The sequence below is a fragment of the Melanotaenia boesemani genome, chromosome 7 (genome assembly GCF_017639745.1).
Source record: "Melanotaenia boesemani isolate fMelBoe1 chromosome 7, fMelBoe1.pri, whole genome shotgun sequence".
NCBI classification, from domain to species: domain Eukaryota; kingdom Metazoa; phylum Chordata; class Actinopteri; order Atheriniformes; family Melanotaeniidae; genus Melanotaenia; species Melanotaenia boesemani.
The window spans coordinates 26341137-26356960 of record NC_055688.1 but is presented as its reverse complement, the minus strand read 5'-3'; the positions used below and the strand labels follow the sequence as shown (position 1 = coordinate 26356960).

Here is a 15824-nt window from a genome sequence, read left to right as displayed (position 1 = left end):
ACCACTTTTTTAGAAAGTCTGGCACATAATGTAAATATACCTAATTTATTCACAGCTAACAAACTTCAATAGCCAACTTGAACCATAATCTTTGATTTATCAGAGCACAGCACTTTTTTTCTACACTGACTTCTCTGAATCTTTTAATGACATGATGTACAAAGTATTCCAATTTTCCTATAAATATGTTTGTAACTTAAGTTTGCTTCTGTACTTTTTCTGTACTGTCTTGTAAAATTAATATTATTCCATTTTTGGACAAACACAATGTTTAGATTAAAATAAATGCAGCTATAGCTCAATAAAAATAACATTGTTCTTTCAATAGAAATTAATCTTCAAGTCTTCTGTGCACAAACAGAGCTTCATTCAGCCGAGTTCTTTTTTATATTCTGTTGGACATGATCCTTGTGTTGAGTCTCCTGAAAAATGACCTACTTTTGGACAGCTTAAGTTTCTTCTTCCAGTCTATGTTTTTTGTCAGATAAACACTGTCCCAGTGGTCCTCCTCCTCATCTCCCACCCAGGGGACCCATGCACCTCCATTAAGCTGGGGATCAGCCCGTGGGTCCTCTGATGGGTACCTCACTGGCACAGCAGTACGATTGTAGTACACCAGTCTGGCTAAGAGCTCTTTGACAACATCTGGCCTCTGCTCAGAAAGATCAAAACGTTCGTTTGGGTCCCCAGAGATGTTGAAAAGCCACAGTGATTTGTGAGGTTTAGTGTGGCGTTCCAGATTCCACCAGCTATTGGGAAAACCTGGAAAAATCTGCGGTGGAATCCAGTCTCCATAACCAGGTTCTCCTGTCAGGAGTTTCCAGTCTCCCACTCGGATGGAGGCCTGAATGGCTGTATTCCAAATTCCATATCCTTTCTGTTGGGAGCCACTGCGTGCGTGGTTATACAAAGGGTCGATGTTGTGGAGGATCTCCAATCTGGGCGATTCCTTCCCTTCACTGAGGGCCTCCCAAACATTAAACCCATCCAGTCCCTCAGTAAGAGACTCACTTCCACCTGCTAATCCTACCAAGGTGGGATACCAGTCAGTTATATGTACCAATGCTTTGCTCACGCTCCTCTTTTTCTGTAACAGAGGACTATGGACAAACCCCAGACCCCGGACGCCACCCTCCCAGTAGGTGCCTTTACGTCCTCTTAGCGGCCAATTACTACCACCAGATAGAGGCTGGCCACCATTGTCAGTGGAGAAAATGAGAACACTGTTCTGGTAGTATCCATACTTGCGTAGAGCATATGTTATATTACGAACTGCCTCATCAACAGCTGCAACCATAGCAGCATACTTCCTACGAGCAACGTTTTCCAGCCGGCGATATGGGTAAATGTACTCCCGAGGAGACTGTAGAGGTGTATGAACAGCTTGGAAGGAGAGAAAGATGAAAAGTGGCTGGGACTGAGGATCATGAGTTTCCAGAATCTTGCGAACTCTCTGTGTATACAAATGGGTGGAGTATTTACCACGCTGACCCCAGGCCACTGACTCCCCATCGAGGAGGTCAAAGCCACACAGTCCAGGGCCATCACAGGATTCATAAGTGTAGTAGTTCACACTGCCCGTTAAAGAGCCAAAGTATGTGTCAAAACCACGGCGAGTGGGCAAACACTCCTTCTTATAGAAGCCTAGGTGCCATTTCCCCACCATGTGGGTGGAGTAGCCGAGCTCCTGAAGTCTTTGGGGGAGGGTGACCTGGTCAAAGGGTAAGCAGTTGGGCTGGCGAGGCCGGATGATGGAGTGCTGGAGACCAGTGTGGATTTGGTACCTGTGGAGGAAAAATTGCATGAATAATGTCAATCAATTGATCCAATACATTATAAAATGAGCATAAAATCATATAAAGGTAAAGCTAAGAAGCTGTGAAAAACAACTTGTCATGGTGGCTGCTCTGCTGGGCTTCCAGTCCAATTATTAGGCTCACTGGCTCCACCTGCAGTTCCCTGATTGCTCCCTTGTCTCACCTGTGCTGTGCTCTACTTATACCCTCTCCAGTCTTTGCTTTCCTGCCAGATGGTCAGCTGCTCTTGCCTTATTGATATCCAGCCTTGCTTCGTGTTCCTGATTTCCTGTCTTCTACCCTGTTTCGCCACGGATTTCTCTTGCCTGACCCTCATCGGATTATCTTGCCCAAAGTCTACCTGGATATCGAACCCTGTTTTGGACCAACCACGGATTCTGACCTGCCCCGGATAAGTAGTCTCTTTCCTGCCACTCTGTGTATGACCTCTGCCTGCCATATTGATCACGCTGTTTGGATTTTGGATTTATGCCCTTATACTTGGAGTTTTTGCAGATTCCTGAACGCCACAATCTTCTTGGATTCTCCCTCCTCGTCCTGTCAGACTGATCCAGTTTCCCTGCACTACCACCTATACAATAAATCACTTTTGCCTTATCCTACTCCTGTTGTGGTCGATTATCGGGTCCTCTGGGAAAACCATTACAACAACTATTTAGAGTAAAATAAAAAAGAAAGTACACTATGGGATGAGCTTTGTGCCACTGGGGAGCGAATCTGAATTCTTTATATTTGAATTTGAATCATTCAATTTGAATCTGAATATGCCTGTTTGAATAATTGCTTAAAAAAACTGAATCCAAATGACCATATTTGATATTGAAGCTTTGGGTTTTTTTTAATGTGTATATTGGTAAAGTTGAAACTTTTGTATTTGAACAATTCAGATCTGAAATTCAAATTCAGATCTGAAATTCAAACTTTTGTGCCACACATCCGGGACCTGATGTGAGGCAAAACTAGTCGATCGCAGGTGGAGTAACGTCAGTTTTGTGCAGTTGTTCTCAACAGCTACAAGCAGAGGGAGGGCGAGGGGAGGGTGGAAGCGGGGAGAGAGAGAGAAATGGAGAAACGCTAAGATCCAGGCCAGCCACTTTCGCTACAACGGCAGTTACCTTTTCTGTAGCAGTAGTTACCGTTTCCTCAACGGTCTCAGGGGTTTGCCACTGTGGGCTGGTTGCAGACTTTTCACATTAGTGATAACTCCTAATACAAGAAAAATATGCGTAGGTTTGCACAGATTAATGTGCACCTCAAGTGATGTACATACACCATGTAAGCTATAACGGGCCAGCTTTTTTTTGCATTGGTTTGGAAACATTTTAGTAATATTGCTTATTGATAACAATAAACGTGTCATAATTTTTTTAACACATAACTACATATATATGTGTATGTGTATATATAGTAACTTTCCAGATCTGTTCCATTTTGATATTAAATAATCAATGCAATAACCATCATGTAGGCTGAAGATCAAGCCCCTTCATTGTACTTCTTTTTGCGACCTTTATATGCCAGAGGAGGGCACAACCTTGGAAGATTAAGTCCGTTTTGTATTTGGGACATCATTTAGTTGTTTTGTGTGATTAAAACATGAATGGTCTGGGTGAATACTCAATTCTTATTTGGCTGTGTATCTTTATGAAATGTCACGATCAACGGCAACGTGACCTTACTTGCTTGCTGAGACAGATAGACAGTCGACGACCTATTTAAAATTAAATGCAACATTTCTTAAAGATACTGGCATGTCCACAGTGGTGTTTGAAGGATGGAGATTTAACGTTTGTGGACCCTGACCACTGCTGGTTGGGACGTTGCGGGACGACAGAATGTTGCTCCATTCTCGTTTCTCCTGGACTGACGGAGCCCAATAAGCCTACAACAATACAATAAAAAAAAAACAATAAGCCTGCAAGCTGCTTTCACAGCGATGCGCCGTCACAGACACGATCTGGCGTGTCTGCAGCCCGGCGAGTTACTTACTAAAATGTTTCCAAACCAATGCAAAAGATCAAGCTGGTCCGTTATAGCCTACATGGTGTATGTACGTCGCTTGAGGTGCACATTAATCTGTGCAAACTTACACATATTTTTCTTGTATTAGGAGTTACCACTAATGTGAAAAGTCTGCAACCAGCCCACAGTGGCAAACCGCTGAGACCGTTGAGGAAACGGTAACTACTGCTACAGGAACGGTAACTGCCGTTGTAACGAAAGTGGCTGGCCTGGATCTTAGCGTCTCTCTCTCTCTCTCCCCGCCACCACCCTCCCCTCGCCCTCCCCCTGCTTGTAGCTGTTGAGAACAACTGCACAAAACAGACGTTACTCCATCTGCGATCGACTTGTTTTGCCTCACGTCAGGTCTCGGATGTGTGGCACAAAAGTTTGAATTTCAGATCTGAATTTGTATTTCAGATCTGAATTTGAATGGAGAGAACTGAAACTGAACTCTGAAAATGAATTAGGGAATGAATTTTTTCAAATACAAAAGTTTCAACTTATATACACATTCAAAAAACAAAGCTTCAATATCAAATATGGACATTTGGATTCAGTTTTTTTAAGCAATTATTCAAACAGGCATATTCAGATTCAAATTGAATGATTCAAATTCAAATATAAAGAATTCAGATTCGCTCCCCAGTGGCACAAAGCTTATCCCATAGTACACCTCCCTCAGTTCTGAGGTTTTATACAGTTGTGCTCATAAGTTTACGTACCCTAGCAGAATTTGTTTTGGCCTTTTTTCAGAGAATATAAATGATAACACAAAAAAAATGTCTTCCACTGATGGTTAGTGGTTGTGTGAAGCCATTTATTATTAAACTAAATAAAAAACAAAACTGTGTTTACTCTTGAAGTTGTAATAACAGAAACTACCCAAATAACCCTGATCAATACCCCAGTTCTCAATACTGTGTTTTGCCCCCTTTAACATTAATGACAGCTTGAAATCTTTTGTGGTAGTTGTGGTCTCTCATTTTTCACTTCTTAATTAATGTTTGGACACTGCTGATTGGCATTCCCAAATCCTTAGATATCCTTTTATATCCCTTTCTTGTTTTATACAGTTCAATCACCTTATCCTGCAGATCCTTTGGCAATTATTTTGCTTTCCCCATCACTCAGAATCCAGAAACGTCACTGCAGGATTGGATGAAAGATCCAAAGGTTTGCCAGGATCCCCAAAACTTACTGACCTTTTATGCACACACTGATAAGCAAACAGATCACTGGTGAAGATAGTTACCTTTAATACCCATTCAAACCTGTTTGTGTCAACTTTTGTGCATGTTATCAAGCCAAATTCACTAGAGTATGTAAACTTTTGATCAGTGCCATTTGAGTAGTTGCTCTTATTATGATTTATAAAGAGTAAACACAGTTGTTTAAATATATGTGGCTTCACCCAACCACTGACCATGAGTGGGAAAAAGGTTTTTTGATTAGTCCACTGAGGTTTGCAGGCATTTGCTGAAATGCAGCTATCTGAAGGTTTAACCACAGAATTTCAACCAAATGGAGGTCTGGAGTCTGATTGGACTACTGCAACACCTTGAATAATTTCTTTTTTAGCCATTTTGTTGTAGATTAGCAGCAGTAATTTAGGCCATAGTTTATAGGCTGAATAGTTCATTTCTATATGTGTTAAATTTTAATTCACCATCAAAAACAAACTTCTATTGATTAAGGCAGGTTCCGCTGTATCTGAGATAGAAAAAAAAAGATCTTATTGTCTTAGTCCTCTGATCTGAGTAGTGCAGACCCATTTAATCACAGGACATTGGACTTCCATTTAAACTGAGAACACTTTGATATACACAGGACTTCATATTCACCTCAATGTCTGCTAAAACAGGCCCAAATAATTAGCTAACTAATTTGACAGCTGGTATTAGAAGTGTTTATGCAGACATGATGTGTTTGGGTTTCACCAAACATGGTTTTGTGCATGATTACCAAATATGTCCACAGAATATTGTTCAAAAGTATTTGATTCAACTTTGCAAACCTTACCTGCCTTGCCATGTTTTTGGTTTGTTTTCTGTTTTTTTAGAGAGAACAAACTTTCTCCTGGCAGTTCTTCCAAACAAACCATACATGTTTACATTTTTTTAATTGTACTGTCATGCATGTAAACATTGGATGTTGTATCTGAGGACAGTAGAGCCTGAGCTGTAGCTGTTAGGGGTTTTATTGCAATTTCTCTGACCTTGAGGTGAACTTGCTGGGATGCGTATTCCTGGGGAATTCACTATTCACTGAACGACTATGTGGACAAATAATTCAACAATTTAGATATGTCAAACAATATCTCAAATCTACCTATGCAACTTTTGTTTTATTATGCACATTTCCCAATTCCCAGTTTTATCAGTTGAATATCTTAGGTTACAAAAAAGGTCTAATTAAACTGTTAACGACATGACAATCCAACAATATTTTACCTGCCGGTGATAAACTGACTCCGGGACGGGGTGCAAATGGGCTGGATGTAATAATTCTCTAGCTTCACCCCATCTGCAGCGAGTTTATCCAGTACTGGTGTCTTGATGTCTGAGCTGTGATAACCAATGTCGTTGAAACCCTGGTCATCCGTCATGATGAAGATTATGTGAGGATGTTGTGGGACAGAAGACCTGTCGACGTAGATCTGGTCAGGCTCGTTTTCCACCTGGTTAGGGCTCATCCTGTCCCAAGTTAGGTACCCAAGGCTGAGCAGGCTCATCATAGAGAAACCAGTCAGAGCTGTTGTTGCCATGATTCCTATGGTACTGTATCATTAAAAATTACCAGTATATATTCTCACCAAATCATTCTGCAGTGAAGCTCAGGGTAAAAAAAGAAAAAAACTCCTCTAATCAGATTTCACAGTTGACACTATACACTGTTGAGTGGCCGTTATGCGAATCCAAACCTGCACGTAGAAAAGCTACACCTCCATCCTCACTGACTCTCCCAACTGTGTCAGCCCCTTTCAAAAGATTTCACTGTCCCTAGTGGTTCAATTAACCCCGCCCATTTTCCTTGCTGGCCCATTGAAATAACATCAGCCTCCTTCCTCCAAAAAACACACACACAGAAGTATTTCTACTACATCCAGGTGTTAATGGTTAGTTTACATCTCACATTAGTGATACTTTTGCTAAATCTAAACATCAACCTGGCAAATAGTTAATATGCTGACTGAGCTTTGTTCTCATTTTACTTCATTAAGGGTTTAAATATTCTTCAAAGCCTAAAGAATCACATCATATACTGTACCTTCTTTACCCATTTATATTTACGGTAGCCTCTTTTCAATTAGCTAAACTGCCGACTTTAGAAATAACATGAAATTGAAATTTTAAAAATTTCTTCTGATCTGACTGGGCTTTGCCGTGGTTGACAGAGGGTCTACAGAAACAGCCTCACTCATAGAAACATGCTGTGTGGTGGAGATTTGAGTCTCGGGGCAGTTGTGGGGCCCTAAAGCCACAAACACAGACACTGTTTCTCTCTCTCCTTCATGGCTCTGGGAAACACTATCCCACTATCCTTTCTGTTTTATGAGTATCACAGACCTGAAGAGAGAGACAGAGCAGACTTCCCAGACTCCGATAACATCTCAAAGCAGGCGTCACAGAAGCACTTTACAAATCATCCCACAGATCAACAGAAAGCAGCATGGCTGCACAGCTTCATCCGCAGCCCCTGAGTGGAGGTATTGCTCCACAGCGTCTGCTCTGTGTAGACTGTCATCATGTTGTAAATTCACTTTGACGTAAAGTCAGAGAAATATTGTAGAACTACACAAGGTAGAGTTGAAATATACTGTATTTGACTTTGGCAAAGAAGGGAATGTGAATGCATTGGGCTTTTTAAGTTTTGGTGCAGTTTACTCTAAAATGAGACTTTACTAGATGTGATTATGGCACACACCAAAACACCCTCTTGCCCTTCTCTTCATTAGGCTATTTTGAATCTATCACATGATATGACTTTGATATAAGGCATTTCTGAAGCTAGGCCAGTCATTATAAGCAGGTTTAACAAGCCATTTACTGAGAAACCTAAATTGTTTTTATGTGAGGTATATAATTTATCTGGCCATGTTTCACAGTATTGCAGTGAAAGGCTGGACAGCTTTTAAAAAGGAGATATTATATTTATTAGAAAGACAACCCCTTGAGATGCATCATCTCGTTTTTGAGGGGGTCCTCAACAAAGCCATACAGGTATCCAAATAACAAAAATACAACACATAAAAACTATCACAATTCAGACCAGTCACACCAATAGACAAAAAAATTCTCCAAGTCTATTTGCCCCCAGTAATCCTTGGTACATATGGGATACATGTACCAATTACCACTGCATACAGTTTTCACATAAACACACTTGAATAACAGGCATGCAGGAGCATTACCAAACAACATATTGGGTTATAAGTACAGTTAAAGCAAAAAGTACGGACGTCCTGAAGATATCTTCAGAGGTAATAGATTTGATTGAGCTAGGTAAATTCTTTCAGATATTAATGCCTATTAATGAAGAGTGTGGACGAAAACATTTAAAACGTTAAAAGCTCTGTAACATGTTCTAGACTCTCAATCAGAGAACAGTTGGAGCTGTTATTTAAAGTTCTTAAAATGACTTTTTAAGTCTGTTCAGTTGGCCAGGAATATTTTCTATTTCTGTTTCTACTGTTTTCAATTGAAATGCTGTTAAATGCTTTTTATCAGACATTACTAGAGCTTGAGTTTATTTTAATGTCTGTGTCTATTATTTGATTCAGTGGTCCACTAAAATACATTTAAATAAAAAAAAATGTTGCTTTTGGGGCACATATTGCTATGCAACTGAAATGTGACAAATCAAGGATAATTAATTACAAACCCTTTAATTAATTATATTAATTTTTTTAATTGAGTCCCACCCCTGATTTAAATAAATCAGAACCAAAAAATAGTGTATTATCTGTTACAGTATCCTGCATAGTATAGGTATCAAAGTAAATATAAATATAAATTGATAATAATACCACTCTCGCTTTAATTCTTCTTCTTTAATTTCTAATTGAATTCTATTCATTTCCAGGAGAATTTTAGATTAGATTTCACATTTCATGAACAACCTGCTCATATACTTGCAGCAGTGGCTAAACAAGCTAAAGCATGAGAGAGTGAGTTATGTTCTTAACACTAAAGCAGTGTGTCATAGGAAAAAAAAATGTTATGGGACTCTTTTAAAGCAGTTATTTTCTAAAGCACAAGTAAACCAGGTTCACGAAGCATGTGAATATATTTAGTGTAAAATTTTAATATTTCCTGCTTATCGACAAACACTTGGTAGCACAGGAAGGAGACCAAACTTTCTGTTCCTACAATAATTGCAGAACAGAAGAATCATGAGTCTCACAAATCTCTTGCTGCCAGAGTAGTGTGATTTACGGTTGCCAAGCTGAAACTGGAACATTGTTAGATCATGTCCTCTTCTTGGCATTTTTTTTTCTCATACATACTCTAACAGAAATAGGTCTGCTTTAAAGTTGAAATAAGCTGATATCTTGCAGGTTAGAGATAAATGCCAGTGCACAGGCAATATCTTGTCCACTGTGACCTGACATTTCTTAGCCCAAACTGTCATTGACACACAACCATAAAGCAGACAAAGTGAACTTTGCACTTTCATACATGACCTTACTAATAATTAAAACATTTTTGCAGATCTTTAGACCACAGCAAAGATGTAGACAACTATCTGTCTGAAAGTGGAGTAACACAGCTTTAAGGAGTGTTGCATCACACTGGTATCTCAAGGTCACTGAGATGAAATATGCTCTACAAAAAAAATCTTTTTAAGTCAAGAGTTGGTAAACATGCTGAAGGTAAAACATCACACTTTGCACATGTTGATATTAGGGCTTGCGGGCATGGAGGTCGCAGGGAAGCCAAAGGAAGTCTGAGTCTCCCCTAAAGGGGCATGATGTTGCAGCCAAGCATGTTTGCCAAGCAGCAGCAGTGGCATCTTTGGAGCAGAGCTTAAGTTTAAGGCAGGTCAAGCCAGGAAAGAGGGAGAAAAAAAAAGATGATTGAGCTGCACCTGAAGTTTTAGACCATGCTGTTTATTTATGTACTTTTACTAGAAGCAGCAGCTTGGAGATCTGAAGCAATCTGCAAAATTCTTGGCAAAACCCAAAGACTGTGAGCAATTATCATGAGTGAAGTTGATATTAGTCAATAAACGTTGGCTAAAGCTACATAGAGCAGGACAGAGAGTCATTAATAACCCTGGGTGGCTTTCAGGAAAGAACGAGTCTTTTATTTTTTGGGCAGCAACCCTTACAAGATGTGACTCATCTGTTTTCTGCTGGTCAGAGGTCCAACTGCACAGACACTCATGCAAATATTAACATAAGCATCCACCTTCAGGTCACTTTCTCATTTTATACTTCTTTTATGAAATGTCATTTTGCCAACAAAACACCACCAAGAATTCAACCATTAACCAAGCATGTTGTAACGATGGCATTTATAGGGGGAAAAGGGCCCCACAATACACATGGAGCAGAATTTCAGGGAATAAACATAATGCTGGAGATTATTTTTACAGTCATTTGTTTGTCTTCAGCTAAGAATAAAGATATGTTAATTAACTGATATTTCTATAAACCACAGCTGTATAATTCCAGTAAAGTATGATTCAAGGACAAATAGCGGTCTTGTCAGGTGTGCTTAAAGTGTTAAAGGAGGTTATACTGCTCTACAAACAACTCACAGTGACTTGTTGTAAAGTCTGTAGATCAGGCTGTCTCTCAGTCCTATATGTTTGTGATTCTGTTAGTAATGTAATTGCTAAGGTTCCGTTTTAATGTGTCTACAGTGTCTGATAACAACTCACTTTCCCAGTATTTATGACCTGGCAAAAATAATTCAATATAACTGAATCTTTTTCTATCTTATTTGATCTAGTATCAGATCAAATCTGTCTACCTAAAGTGTCTCAGGCTTGCATTTTATTTGCTGTGAACATCTGTTGAGAGTTTGGTAGCTGTTCATTTTCCTCCTAATATTTCCAGTTTCTTCCAAAAGGATGTAAACACAGAGTAAAATCTTAGAAAGTCATAAATTTACTGTTTTCCTCCTTTTAATTAAAAGTTGACATATAGAACACAGTCAAAGCTGGATTTCTTTCTAAAGAAGCTTTAGCTAGGGTGACTCATTAAGTTAGCCTATGCTACCAGTAGCCTTTCAAAACTCTCTATTGACCTTTCATCTCGTCTCCAACACTAACATTCACTAACTTATGTTTGCATGTCTTTCTAAGCAAGTTCTATGCCGTAAAGACTTGAAAGGAGAGCTGAAACTGAGGCTTGCTGCTGCTGCTACTCTGTGTTGGTCTGCCCCAGATGTTGGCTTTTGGCAAAGGAAGTGGTGCTGTTACTTTATATGGCTGTGCCCCGTCATGATGAACACTAACCCCTTTCTAATCAAGGCAGCCCTGCCAGTAAACTGCATATTACTCCCCCGCTCATGACAATTTACTAATCTGCGTAAGACTGGATGGAAGTGTTTTTTTTTTGTTGTTTTTTTTGTTTTGGTTTTTTGGGGGGGTTTTTTGTTTGTTTGTGTGTGTTTTTTTTTGTTTGTTTGTTTGTTTGTTTTTTTTGTTTTTTTTTCATGTAATTCTGTGCCTAAACCTATACTTTAAGTGTTTTCTGCTTCATGCCTCCCTATTACAAACAAAAGTACCCTTGTTTTAGAGTTTGACATTTAAGTTATCAACTTTGATCAAGATTTCACATAGAGATTATCTTAGAAATTGGGTTTATTTGTAGGACATCAGACAATTTGACTGTATAGACAGTTCTTAGATGTGGTTATTCCAACAGACAGCAACATTGGAAGAAAGTGCATGAGAAGATGAAGACCGAGGAGTGGTAGGAACAACTAGAGCAGGTGTGGAAGTGATCCAAGTTATCATATGTGCTTAGGGAGCTGTGGCTCCAATAGTACCTAAGGTCTCCTTTCAGAAAAGTGCAGTTAACAGCAAATGTAATTTGCATGGCCCTAAAATCCCCAGATTTAGCTGAGAACCTTAGCATGTGGACACATCTTTGAACATAATGATTCTGTTTAAAACTTGTTAGTTAGGCTGCACCAAGTTTCCAAGAACCCTTAATTGATTTAACTAAAAACAGAGTTGAATTGATTTAAGAGCAGTTACATTTAGCCTCTGTGGGTGTGAGCCTCAAGAAATGTCCTCCAGTGTAGTTAAATTAGTTATACAGGTAAAAAGTGTTTATACATGCTTGCCTTAAAATTTAAGAGTATGATCAATACAATGTCCTCTTTCTGACAGCTATAACATCTGCACATGAGGCTTTAGGAGGTCTCTCAAACATAACTTGAGTGCTGGGAGAGACTAACTCAAGGTGTATTTGATTTGGCTCTCTTAGAACTGCAACACCTGGTCAGAACGGCCAGACACATCTCCTTATTACAACCATGATGCAAAGGCAACTGGACTGACAATTGCAAGAGAGTAATAAGGGAATCAGTAAACGAACTGTGTATATGTTATTTTTTCACTTGTTCTTACTTTTGCATTATTCACATATCCGTGTGAGCGGTTAACTGAAATAGTTTTTTTAACCACTGTATCAAGGTGGCCATGCTGATGGGCTGTGACACATAAAATCTCACTAGCAGCAGTTGGAGGTAATTACTACAGAGTGAGCACAGATGGGAGCTGCTAAGCACGTGGAATTTAAAGTAGATTTATTTCCTTTGAAACAGACTTCCATTTACAAGGGTAGCCTGTACAAATATCTCCATCATTTTATTGTCTCATGCCATCAAAGCCAAAGGAAATGTTAAACTTTCTTCTTGTGCTCAGGGATCTTTGGATATTTAGTCTCCTTTGTTCCAGTTCCATCTTATTTCCTGTAAAACTTTAATTCACTGTTAAATTCCTGCTTTGCACATACCTGTATGTAATTCAGTTTAGAGTAAAAGATAGTTGAGTTGTACAATTAGTTTTTCCTCTGTGAAACCATGGTGGTCTACCCTATCAACACTGAAAATGGGAGCTGAGTCAGTCTCATAATCAGCTCGTTAGCATGAACCTGTGGAACGTGTGTTTGTAAAAGGAATAGTAGAAAATATTGAAATCAAGCTTAGTGAGACCCACTAAGCACTGACTTTGCATTTGCAATATTCACTGCTTTCCTTTCCTGGTTTTTCTGATGAATGGGGCTCTTTCAGCTCCTGACCCTCTGCTTGCTCTCCTTTAGTTTGACCCAAGGTCTCACCACCAGCTCTTTCACCCACTGCTTGGCAGCCTGTCATGCCCAACCACCTTTAGTTTCCTAAACCGATCAGAATAAACAAGGTCACATTTTTATCCAAACACACCTGACAGACAGGAGACCGACCTTCCCGGGAGCACTCTGATTAGTCCATTTGATTGGTAGTTTGTGGACTGTCTGGTTATGTGGATGGGGGAATGTTTTTCTAACATGAAGAGATTTAAGTGGAAAGCTGAGTCAAAAAAACTAAAACCACAAGAGTATGAGCTGAAATGGTACAGATGAGAAGAAGAACACACAGAATCACATTTATCCACTTGTACAGGCATCTTAAATGGGTCTGAACAGTAGCAAAAGCACAGAAAATTATAAAGATATTGTCCTTGATAAGCAGCTGTTGCGGTGCTGTGTGGAGCCACTAGCCTCATCCTCTCCAACAACAGCTGCAGCACTGCTGACCCAGCTGGAACACGAAGGAACTATAAAGAGATATTATTTAACACTAAATGAACGGTGCCAATCCCAATTGTGTCTGTATTCTTTTTCTTATTTAAACAACGGAATAAATGACCTGCATCATCCAGTATCACTGGCTTGCCTTGCCCTCTGACAGCGTTGACAGCATCTGTCACCTGCTGCTGCTTCTCTGCCTTGCTGACACTGGTGACGCCTTCCCCACCAAGTAAAACCTTTTACATTTTTCAATGTGGTTAATCAGGACCTCAGTCTTACATTCTGAGAAAATCCACTTCTTTGATCCTTTCCTCTCTTGAGCTATCATGTAAATTATATTGATGAATATTTATAGAAGGTCCCTCACAAGTGCCAACTTTAGAGTTGATTCTGATTTATAAACTGAAACTGGCATGGGATGTGCACGTTCACTTTTCTATAATTCTAGACAGTTTTATGCTCTGTATTGCCTTTATTCCCTAAGTACGCCACCTATAGTCATCTTTGCTATGCACAGTTTTGTAAATGAGGCTCCAGACCTTCTTGGAGATCAGGGTGCTGTCCTAAAAAGGTGAGCATCCGCTGCTCCTACTGCTAAAGGCTCAGCTTCTACTGCAACAGCACCCATAACCTCAGAAGCAACAAGGGCCACATGCACAGACAATGAGATCAATAAATGTATGGATTACAAATATTTCAATTGCAATTTGGGCATCAATGATTTGATATTTGAAACAAGTTTTGGAATTCCATGTTCCATGCAAGGGTTTCAGTAAAGGAAATAATATTTACAGATATCCAGCAGTTTTTAATATTTGGAAACAGTTAGCTCTTTTGTGTGTGTGTGTGTGTGTGTGTAATCACTGAACATTGTGTTATTGTAAAAAACCCAGCTCTCATTTTTAGATGTTGATGAGGTATGATTGAGAAAGTTATGAAATCTTCTCAAAGATTGGGACTTTTATTTACTATTATTTAAGGCTTGCTCCAAGCCAAGAACTGGAGAGTGAAGCTTATATATATATATATATATATATATATATATATCTGCTTTGTCACATAATGCATCCCCCTCCTTGATTCTTCACTTTGTGTTTGGGGAGCCATATAAACCATATTAAACTTATAATCAGCATTTCTACTTTTGTTGTTTTCCTTTTTTGTCATATTTGACCACCCAAAACATGTAATGAAAAAATCATTACTGCATCACTGGAGTGGAAGATTTTTCCATGTTACATTTTTAACCTGTCATGCCTAATTTTACGTAAGTGACTGAAACGCTGCCAAAAACACTGTGGTCAAAAAAACATTACACTTCTTAAATGAGCTAAAGACGCTTTTTATCTTTATTTAAACGTTTTATCCAGGTAGCTCTAAATATTCCTAAAGTACAGCTTTCAAATAATTTATTGCCATAAAAAATAACAACAATATAAGCTACATCATGAAATTTTTCAGAAATTAGTACAATGACACGAGTAGATTTTGGTTGCTTAGTTGTGTGTGTTTACACGATGAGCATGCAAATCTCGGCAGACATGCTGTTCTTGGCATAACATCAGACGAGCAATCATTGAGGGTTCTACTTTTTATCATGTCTAAGGTCAAAATGACCCCCTCTGGCAGTTCACAAGAGTAATGGAATGTTGGCGTTTCTAGTCTTAAATAAAATCCTGGATCCAGGCAGTGATCTGGATCACTACCAAATTCTAATCAGTTGTTGTATGGTTGTCCATGCATCCACCCAGAAAACACCAAAGGAAGGTCTCAAGCAGAGCATACACTGCCATGGAGCACAGGCCCTGAGGACCAGGAACAACAGCTTGCCAGCCCCTACCAGGCACCGGCTACCCAAGCATGCATCAAGTTTAGGACTTGGGGACAGACAAGCCGAAGAACTAGACAACTATATAGTTCTTTTAAAGCAGAAATTCAATACAAAGTTATTTACAGATCAAAAGCAAAACATAAAAAGCCACTGGCAGGAAGTGAAACTAAATGTTAAAGATAAAAAAACAACCTCCATAAAAGCAATTTGCAAATAGCACAAAAATCTGAGAAAATAACATTAAAGGTGAAAGTAAAATAAAATAAAAATTCAAAATCAGACAAGAAAGCATGTTAAAACAACACATGTGCAGTAGTAGTAACAGTGAACACAAGATTAATCAGTTACATATATGCCCTTTCAATAAAGGAAGTTCAAGCTTTGTCTAAGAAAAAGCGAGAGTACCAGCATTTGCTACCTACAG

General features: G+C 39.2%; 1 protein-coding gene across 1 annotated transcript; it reads right to left on the bottom strand.

Moving 5' to 3' along the window:
- Window positions 1-253: 253 nt before the first annotated feature.
- Window positions 254-6585, bottom strand: arsia (arylsulfatase family, member Ia). The gene is made up of 2 exons (XM_041990359.1): window positions 6272-6585; window positions 254-1784 (listed from the first exon to the last, which is right to left on the bottom strand). Exons 1-2 carry the CDS (start codon window positions 6583-6585, stop codon window positions 386-388), a joined length of 1713 nt encoding a protein of 570 aa, XP_041846293.1. The 3' UTR covers window positions 254-385.
- Between the last annotated feature and the right edge of the window lie 9239 nt (window positions 6586-15824).

What these genes read in the sequence shown, in the direction of transcription:
- arsia (XM_041990359.1), bottom strand. Translation starts at nt 6,585, where the DNA reads ATGGCAACAACAGCTCTGACTGGTTTCTCTATGATGAGCCTGCTCAGC. An exon ending in AGTCAGTTTATCACCGGCAG is followed by an intron (nt 1,785 to 6,271) that starts GTAAAATATTGT and finishes TTTCCTCCACAG; the next exon opens with GTACCAAATCCACACTGGTC.